The following is a 10511-nucleotide window of genomic DNA, read 5'->3' on the forward strand; positions in this document are numbered from 1 at the left end:
GTGGTAGGCAGAGTTGTGTTTTCCGGTGGTTTTGGTTATGACCAAACATTTTAATTTTGGTCTAATCTGTCCACGAAATAGTCTTCCAGAATACTTCAGGTATCTCCAGGTGCTCTCTGGCAAAGTTGAGACAAGCAGTTTTGTTCTTTTTTGAGAGCAGAGACTTCTTCAGCAACCCTCCCATGAAAGCCATGTTGACTGAGTTTTCTTCTTATTGTGGAACCATGCACATCTGTCACAGAGGTCTGCAAATCTCAAGATGTAATGTTTGGGTTGGCTTTTACCTGAAAAATCACTTTCCTTTTGGCTGGATATTTTTGAAGGAAGTCCACTTCTAGGCAGATGTTCAGTCACTCTTAGAGCTCTCCATTTGTAGATGATTTGCCTCACGGTGAAAAGATGGAACTTTTTTTAAATGTATTTATAGCTGTCCCCAGACAAATGTGCAACATCACAACTCTCTTCCTGAGATCCTCTGATATTTCCTTTCCTCTTGGCATGTCTGACCTGTACGGGTTCACTTTGGTTTGGCCTAAACTGACCAGGTTTTATCCCTGTTTTATCTAGTGCCCCCCAATTTCTTCCCTTAAGATCTCTCATTACATTGATCCATTTCATCACTCAATTTGGCCCTCCTGATTGTGTTTTACTCCTCCCCATGTGTTGATGCCTTGCCGTGGTGGGGAGGCTTGCGCGCATCAGTGACCCCTGAGAGCTATACCGACTGGGGCTAAGCCCCTGGCAGGTTCTACCATGCCGGGCAGGTCTCGGGGTAGAGGCCAGACGAAATTTAGCACCCGGGCCTCCAGTTGGGGGTTGGGCGTGGGGCCAACGACCCCACCCTGTAAAAAAAGTTATGTTACGGAAACCGAAACAAATGTAAACATCTGCCTTATTTCCCACATGGGAAGAAGAGGCATAAGTTAGTAAGTAAGATTATGTTTAACTGCTCGATTTAAGCAATGTAACTCAGGGTTCACTTACTTTTGCACATACAAAAGTTGGCAAATAATTTGTTTTATTCGAGTCTTTTGACAATACAAAAAAGAAAAATTTTGAATTGAGAAACAAACATGTTATTTAATATAAAAATGCTGGTACTGATAAGAATTAATTAATAATGGTTGAAATAATTAAAATTCCAAAAGGTTCAAGGGGTTCACATACTTTCAAGCAGCAATGTACATACATACAAGTCGCTTGGGAAAATCTCTGCTAAATGACATGTAATGTAATGAGTTGATGTTGCTAAATGTGCCCCACTGTCGCCTCTCCAGACAGACAGACAGAGAACCGCTGAGGCAAGCAAGGTGAGCAAAGAGAGAGACAGACAGAGAGAGGGGGAAAGAGAGAGAGAGAGGGAGAGAGAGAGTGAGTGAGTGAGTGAGAGAGAGAGAGCTACAATTTCCTGCTACAATGCAGCACATGTTTAATTACAGTTTCTTAAAATGAATACAAACTGCCTGAATTCACTTCACTGTATCAACAGGCAAAATTGTGTTGTTGTCTTATATTCAGCTAAATCGGATAAATCTGTCAGTACAATCAAAGTGTGCCACTGCAAAGCTTTTGGAGGCCCTAAGCATAATTGGTCATTAATGGTTAGTGAGCCCCACCCCCCAAACACACACGCGATACAGACCAAAATAAAAACTTGTTTGCTTTTTTACCAATTGAATTCATTTTTAACAAGGACTACTCGAGTAATCACACATCCCTACTAGGTAACCTAGCCTAGGTTGCTGACATTAGCTAGCAATATCACTGAACGTTAGCAAAACAATTAGACCTACAAAACACAAACTTACCAGCAAGGGAATGAACGGGTGCAATCTCTCAATTTCCTCTTCTTTCGTTCTTCAGCAGCAGATTCATGTTGTCTCTTACTTGCCATTATGATTCGCCATTCAAAAACAGCTTGATAATTAGGGGAAACTTCAGGCAAAAGGACGATTCACTACCGATGCGAAAAGACGACGTAAAGAGGCCGTACCATTATGGTCCGGGGGTGGGGGAGGGGAGTGCTCTTTTCATATATTAGGTACAGACATCTAATTGGCCCGAATTGAGTGATAGGTTACACTTTTAAGAAAGAGCAACAGTGGGCCTGTTCATAACTAATTTATATATTTTTTGTAATAATTAAATATGTATCATGAATTTTTTTTTACATTTTCCTTTGTAATAAAAATAAAATAAAAAAAAATTACATACAAAAAAATTAAATAAAAATGTGGGCCCCCCCGCCAGGTACTTGGCAACAGTACAACAAATGAAGATGGAGTTTGTGTGTTAACAGCTCTGACAACAACACTCTCATTTATTTTGTACCTACTCACTTCCTTTTTTTTGTTATCGCTAGTGTTTGATTTGAGTTTTGATCAATTCAATTTTGTATCAAAGTATTGTTATTAATTGTTACCTGTTAATTCATGTGTCGTAATCAATTGTGTTTTTCTGTTTCGTTGATTTGTATTACCCTAGACTCCTAGACTTGAATTTAAAAAAACACATGAAATTTACTAAGTCAGCCTGCTACCTATGTTTTGATGGTGCAGGTGTTTGTTTGTTTGTTTGTGTGTGTTAAAAAATAATGCAATAAATATATTCTGGGAAAATAAATTGAAAAACATTTGCACCTTAAGGACTACTTTCCTGTTTTTGTTTGAATAATTCCTCATTAAAAAAGCATTGAAAAAAATCAGCCTATTACCACCTTAAAAACATTTCAAGAATTAAAGGGCTTATGTGTCAGCAAGATTTAGAAAAACTTGTCGATGCATTTATCTTTAGTAGACTTGACTACTGTAACAGTGTCCTTGCAGGCCTTCAAAAAAAAATCTATCAGACAGCTTCAGCTAATTCAGAACGCTGCTGCTCGAGTCCTGGGATTATTTATGATTTGGGTGCATTTGAAGCTAAACAGAAAGTCTGTGAGGAAGATGTAGCTTCCTAGCGTATTACTATACTGGATCTTATAAAGGCAGAACTCGCTGCAGGTGATCGGTAAGAATCACCTTTGTTTATTCTCTTCTGCACCACCACATTCACAATCCAAACTGTCTGATGACTCAGTGCTTCTGTGCTAATACACACAGGTATAAAACAGGTCAGTAACTGGAATATGTGAATAATACACAGGCTACTAACATACAGATAATGGACATAATGGATAAATGAAGTGGCAAGGCTTATGAGAAACTTAAACAGTCCTATTACACATTATGATTAAACAGCTCTGCAACCTAGTGACCGATTATTCATGTGCTAGCTGGCCACATTCATAACTAGGTTACTAGCCAAAATATCACGTGCAGGACCCTCTATTTAGCATTAGCAATATGTCATGTAATTATGTAATTGACCGTTAACATATGATGCTGTATAACATACACACATACTTGGTACTATGCATGTGAAAACAACAAATGTAATAGGGTGATAATCACACAGAAGACTTGTTTTCACCAACTATAGAACGAGATCAGTTAGCTGCTAGATGCATGCAGAAATACTATTAGCTTAACGAACATTAGCTTCATTAACTTAGCAGACACAAAGTTCACCAAACACTGCAAATAAACAGGTATAAATCTAAATGACTCTGACTCACTTATACCAGACGAACGTCAGATCAGATACAGTCCGTGAAAGTGAAACTTAAGAACTCACGTCGGGTGATATATGTCGGGAGGAAAACGTCCGCTAAGGGTTTTTTTTTTTTTTTTTACAAAGTCTGTGTTCTAAGATGTTTGTGTTTTGGATTAAATGAAGCACAGACAAGTTGATCCCAGTTCTGCAGCTGATGATGCTGAGCTCATCTTTGGTTCACCAGACGGTCAGTTAGCACCATCTAGCGGAAAGTTAGTGCAATTACATTATAAGAATTGTGATTTCTCTGACAATTATTTATTTTATTTTATTTAACCTTTATTTATACTCGAGATATCATTTTTTTTTTTTTTTTTTTTTTTTTTTTAACCTTTATTTATACAGGTAAATCCCATTGAGGCCAAAGACTCTATGGGATTCATTGAGGGGTGACCCTCATTTGCAATGATGCCGAGAAACAAAAACAACTATACATGAGATGAATCAATCAGGTAGATTTAACATATCATAAATGTATCATGAGTATCAAGTCAGTGTTAACTATACAAATGTATTTTATCCACCAAACCAAATATGACAATAAAGCTATAGTGCGTAACTCTTGCATATAAATGATTGACAGTTACACTCAAGCCAACGCCAAAAGAGTTGACACAAAGTTGATTAAGCCTATTATCAGCTCCACAAAACTCTCTCTGTATTTCTCAGTATGGCAGCGTTTACAAACTGGTGTCAAAATATGACAATTAGTTCCAAGGGCCTCAAAATTCTTTTGTTTTGATTTATGAAGATAGAATTATTCAATACTATAGATGAATAACATATAGAGAAAATAACTTCAGGCAACAAACCTACCTCCCCTGAAACTACACACTGCACCTTTAATCCATCACCCTCCTCCATAATATACATCACAGCTACAGTGCTGAAAAATAATCTAAATATATAATTTATTTTCCGTTCACATTAAAGGTGCAGTGTGTAATATGACATCATCAAGAAAGTTCTACAAAGTTCTAGAATGCAACGCTCCCTGGGTAACCCCAACCCTTTCGAATAATAACAGAAGCTACAGTGGCCTTCAAGGACAAGAACAATTCTAAATGTTAAACAATGCACCTGATGACATTCCAACTATGACACTTTCAAGATGGCGGCACTAGGCCTTGGTCCAAAATATGCAGAAATATGGACATATATGAGACCCTTTCTGAGGGAAAAAATAATAATTCAAAGCATTTTTTTCAGCTATTATGCACTAAATTAAATGTACTTATGGATATTATAATTACTTTCTACAAAATCTACTAGGAAATAAAACCCAAAATTCTACACACTGCAGGTTTAATGGGTGTAATACTCGAGTATCGCCGCTGGGTGTCAGTAACGCGCCAGCTGGTTGTTTGCAAACTACCAGTAAATCCAGCGTAGAAGAAGAGGCGGAAGCTCGTCGGTCGGTGAAATAAACATGACGACGTTTTCGACGCAGCTGTTCTAGAAGGAAAACACTGAAAAACAACAAGGGACCTGGATATATTGACTTTCACTGGATTTGTACCGTAAGTGGCTATTTTAATACGTCTATAATAGCTGTTGCCGTCTGCGTATCGCCTTTAAAAATACCCTATTAGGTAACGTTAGCCAGGTAGAAGCTAATGTTAATGTTTTGGGGTGTGTAAGCCTTCAAATAATGGTGTTTTTGGGACATTTTTGACATTATATATGATTATTAGTATATCTGGCGTTCTTGTTTAACTTTAACTGTGTGTGTTAAGGCGACACACGTCAGGTAAAAATTTAGTTTTTTCAAGCACTGGTCAATTTTGAGATTTTTGTCTATTTTGCTTCCATAACATGTCTTCTTTCATACTAGGATTAATCTAAGGTCCAAAATGTACATTCAGGTGTTTATTTGACTTAACCTTGTCTGTTTAAGTCTGTATATTTCTCCTATACAACCATCTTTAACAGACATTATCTCAACATTCGTTTTTTTTCTTCAATACTCTGAACCAGAAATCTCAATTTCTAAAGCACTTACATCAACTAAACTTTCCATAATCATCCTCAGCACTATTCTGAAGGTTATTACAGAAGGATTTGTTCATATGTTGTTCACTGTCTGATTTACGAGACATTTTCTCCTAAAAAAACATGCAGAAAATGCATTTTTCAGACCTGTACATAGTATTACATTTTAACTATAACATGTTTATCTAATAGATTACATCATGAGACTTTGCCAGTTGATTACAAACATTAAAAAAATCAGAAATGTAACACACACACACACACACACACACACACACACACACACACACACACACACACACACACAGACACAGGCAATGTATCTAATAGTTATGTGTACATTTGCATCTACTTTGTAGGCCCTACTGGTCTTAAAAAGGCATTTTCATCATGTTTTTAAGAAAATGTCTCATAAATCAGACAGTGAACAACATATGAACAAATCCTTCTGTAATAACCTTCAGAATAGTGCTGAGAATGATTATGGAAAGTTCAGTTGATGTAAGTGCTTTAGAAGTTGAGATTTCTGGTTCAGAGTATTGAAGAATAAAAAACTAATGTTGAGATAATGTCCATTAAAAATGGTTGTATAGGAGAAATATACAGACGCAAACAGACAAGGTTTAGTCAAATAAACACCTGAATGTACATGTTGGACCTTTTGATTTATACTAGTATGAAAGAAGACATGTTATGGAAGATACATAGACAAAAAATATCTTTAATAAATTATTTATTTCGCATGCTAAAATGCCTCTTTCTCACACTATTTTAACAGCTTTTGGATTAGGCCAGAAGACCCATTTCTATAGTGTATTGTTTGTAAGACCCAGAAATATACAGACGCAAACAGACAAGGTTTAGTCAAATTGGACCTTTTTTATGTATACTAGTATGAAAGAAGACATGTTATGGAAGATAAACAGACATAAATATCTTTAAAAAAATACTTTTTCGCTTGCTAAAATGTGTCTTTTCCACAGTTTTTCTGTAGGTTTTGGTAATATATTGTGTGTAAAAATTATAATAGCATAAAAGAAGACATGTTATAGGGGCGACTGTGGCTCAGTTGGTAGAGCGGGTCGGCCGATGATCAAAGGGTTGGAGGTTCGATCCCCGCCCTGCCACTTGTGTCACAGTTGTTGTGTCCTTGGGCAAGACACTTCACCCAACTTGCCTCGTGTGAATGTCGATAGTTAGCCTGCTATCGGTGTATGAATGTGTGTGTGAATGGTAACGTGGGAAAGGAAAACAGGTCTCCCTTGCAAAAGAGTCTTCGGTCTCAATGGGATTTACCTGTAGAAATAAAGGTTAAAAATAAATATATGTTATGGAAGCAAAACACACAAACATGTAATTTAAAACTACTTTTTCGCATGCTAAAACGCCTCTTTTCCACAGTTTTTCTGTAGGTTTTGGACCCATTTCTCTACTATATTGTGTGTAAGACTCGGACCATGCCTTTGCTGTTCTTGGAGCGGTTCCCGTGGCCCAGCCTGCAGACGTACACTGGGCTTAGCGTAGCATTGCTAGCGGGCTCCATCTTCAGCGCCTACACCACCGTGACCGACCCAGGATTCGGTGCCTTGGAGGCGGACGAATCTGCCGCTGCGACGGACGTGGAGCTCCAGCATCTAAACAATGAGGGCATCAGTAACACGGAGCTGGCCACCACTGTGCTGTGGTATCTGGTCACTGACAGTCTCTTCGTGTGGGTGAGTGGCTTTCCAAATCATTATTATTATTATTTTTTTTTTTGGGCATTTTCAAGCTTTATGAGAGAGAGAGAGAGAGAGAGAGAGAGGGGGGATGACCTGCAGTAAAGGTCCACGGGTCGGATTTGAACCCGCGACCACTGCAACGAAGGCCGGAGCCGATATGGTATGTGCTCTATCCACTACGCCACCGGAGCGCCCCAAAATAATTTATTTTTTACCATTTACATGATATGTTAATAAATTAAAATTAAAATAGATACATATAGAGGCTATGTACAGGTTTTTCCATTGAATTAAAGTCTCTTCGTGTGGGTGAGTGTCTTTAAAAAAAAATGTATTTTACTTTATTGATATCAGGGAAAATTGACAACATGCGTCCTGGGGAAATGCACTTGTTGGAAGACAAAGAAGAAGAAGAAGTATTATAGAATAAATACTTTATTTATATCAGGGAACATTTACAAGAGTTATTGATACAGAAACATTCAAATAGATTCATTTACAGTCTCTTCGTGTGGGCGAGTGGCTTTACAAATAATGTATTTTTTACCATTTACAAGATATGTTTATAAATACCTGTACATAGCCTGTGAATGCCTCTATTAATTTGTATTTATTAACATATTTTGTAAATGGTAGAAAAGCAACCAAATGTAACTGTCCCTGCGTTCCATATCTCATACTCTTTCTTTTCTCTATTCTACATACTAAATCTGATCATAAAGAGAATCTAGTTAGGATGCAGTAGGCATACTATTGGGACATACTTTTACTCTCTTATTTCATCATAACATGGCGCCTTGAGCTTGCCTCTTGCTTTTATATCCGTCTCATCCCCGTTTGTTTTCATACGGAGGCTCTGTCGATGTGACGTCACTTCACGTGCGCACTGGATTGTGGGTCAGAATCGCCCAAATAGGATGCAGTTTTCAACACTAAAAATCTCGGCCGGATCTAGTAGACATCCGGGTACTTCTAACCATCCTAAATCTGACCACAAGAATTAGGACATCTAAATCTTTTTTCTACCGTACTATATAGTAGAAAGTATGGGGATTGGAACGCAGGGTTATCTTACAATTTACAAGATTCATTGATTAGGAAAAATTATTAGAGATGCATCTGCAGATTTTTTTTTTCACATGTATTTCAACACACGCGTCATTAAGTGTGGAGATTTTATTGGCATTGCCACTCGTGTCATCATGGTTGCTGTGTCCTTGGGCAAGACACTTCACCCACCTTGCCTCGTGTGAATGTGAATGTGTATGACTACTGTATGTTTGAGGTGGTGGTCTGAGGGGCCGTTGGCGCTGAATGGCAGCCACGCTTCCACCACCGGTATGACTGTGTGAATGAATGGAACCTGGAACCCTGTAAAGAGCTTTGAGTGACTAGAAAGGCGCTATATGGGCGCTCCGGTGGTGTAGTGGATAGAGCGCGTACCATATTGGCTCCGGCCTTCGTTGCAGTGGTCACGGGTTCAAATCCGACCCGTGGACCTTTACAGCAGGTCATCCCCCCCCCCCCCCTCTCTCTCCCTCTCTCTCTCTCTCTCTCTCTCTCTCTCTCTCTCTGTCTCCCCATTTCAACTCTGTACTGTCTAATAAAGCTTGAAAATGCCCAAAAATTATCTTAAAATAAAAAAATAAAAGAAAGGCGCTATATAAATCCAATCCATTATAATGCTTTGCTCCGATTAGGTATATATTTCTTGTAATAAACTAACTGATGTATTCTCTCTCTCTCTCTCTCTCTCTCTCTAACTAAACTAACTAATGTATTCTCTCTCTCTCTCTCTCTCTCTCTCTCTCTCTCTCTCTCTAACTAAACTAACTAATGTATTCTCTCTTTCCTCAGGTCTTAGTCAACACCTTCTGCTGTTCTCTGATGTTAATCGCTAAAATGATTCAATACGTCGTGTTCGGCCCTCTGAGAGTCAGTGAGAAGCAGGTGAGTGAGTGTGTCTCTGTGGGGCTGTGTGTGGGGTGTGTGTGTGTGCGTCTCTTTCTCTTTGTGACTGTCCCTGTGTGTGTGTGCGTGTGTGTGTACGAACGCTGAAAGATCAATAAATGTGAAACAATCAGTAAGTTTACATGTGATTAAAAAAAAATATATATATTATTTTTGTTAGGTCGACTGAAACCGGATATATTTTTTTTTAACAAATACATCCAGTGCAAACAACAAAGGGGGCCCACCAAAGCTAGCAACATGCCCGTAATCAAATCAGTTTTTATTTGTATAGCCCAATATCACAAATAGACATTTGCCTCAGTGGGCTTTACATTCCATACAATATGACACCCTGCCCTTACACCCTTAGCTCGGCTGAGAAAAAACTCCCAGTAAAAAACCCTTTACCGGGATTTAAAAAAAATGTTTGAAGAAATCTCAGGGAGAGTTGACAGAGTAAGGGATCCCTCTCCCAGGACGGACATACTGCAATAGATGTCATAAGTAAACAGACCCTAACATTTATTTTATTTTTGATTATGTATTTTCAAAAGCTGTGATTTTATAACTTACATTATGCAGCGTTTGACCCGCTGTTTGACATTTGTCCTTAAACATCCTTTATTTCATGTGATGTGTTTGTTGTGAAACCCGATCATCTGACTACACCCAGTATAAAAGCCTTCTGTGATCTCTGCCTGATAGGATAAACAGACTTCTGTAGAGCTGAAAGAATTATCAACTTCACCCTAAAATTTCAATTTGAAACAGTGCGTTTATAAGATCTCTGCGGATGTGAGTGAAGTAACTTTATTAGTCAATGGCTACTATTGAAATGTGTATTTTTTTTTTTTTTTTTTTTTACGATTTTTTTTTGGCATTTTTATGCTTTATTGATAGTGTAGAGACAGAGTTGAAATGGGGCAGAGAGGGGAGTGACATGCAGAGAACGACCGCGGGCTGGAATCGAACCCGGGTCCGCTGCTGGCCGAGGCCCATGGGGGGAGGGGGGGACGCCCTACCAACTGAGCTAAGCTAAGCGATAACCATCCCATACTGGACCAACAAAGCTTTGGTACAACCTGAAGTCTCTAGTGGTTGTGATGAGTTAAAGGAATACTTAAACCATATGGAACCGGCGTTCTATCATTATAAAATTACTATTATAATATAATGAATGAGGTTTTTCTTTTG

The 10511-nt window shown here is 38.3% G+C and overlaps 2 protein-coding genes across 2 annotated transcripts in view; both read left to right on the forward strand.

Moving 5' to 3' along the window:
- The window catches only part of nfatc3a (nuclear factor of activated T cells 3a), a 231951-nt gene that overhangs the window by 188107 nt on the left and 33333 nt on the right, over positions 1-10511 (forward strand). The window lies entirely within an intron of this gene.
- Positions 5069-10511, forward strand: part of LOC307253662 (E3 ubiquitin-protein ligase AMFR-like) — a 23749-nt gene continuing 18306 nt past the window's right edge. Inside the window, 3 exon segments of the mRNA XM_080031783.1 lie at positions 5069-5171; positions 7045-7358; positions 9222-9314. Coding sequence (XP_079887909.1) covers positions 7101-7358; positions 9222-9314 — 351 coding nt within the window. The 5' untranslated portion in view covers positions 5069-5171; positions 7045-7100.

This window comes from Ammodytes marinus, assembly GCF_949987685.1.
Source record: "Ammodytes marinus genome assembly, chromosome: 1".
NCBI classification, from domain to species: domain Eukaryota; kingdom Metazoa; phylum Chordata; class Actinopteri; order Uranoscopiformes; family Ammodytidae; genus Ammodytes; species Ammodytes marinus.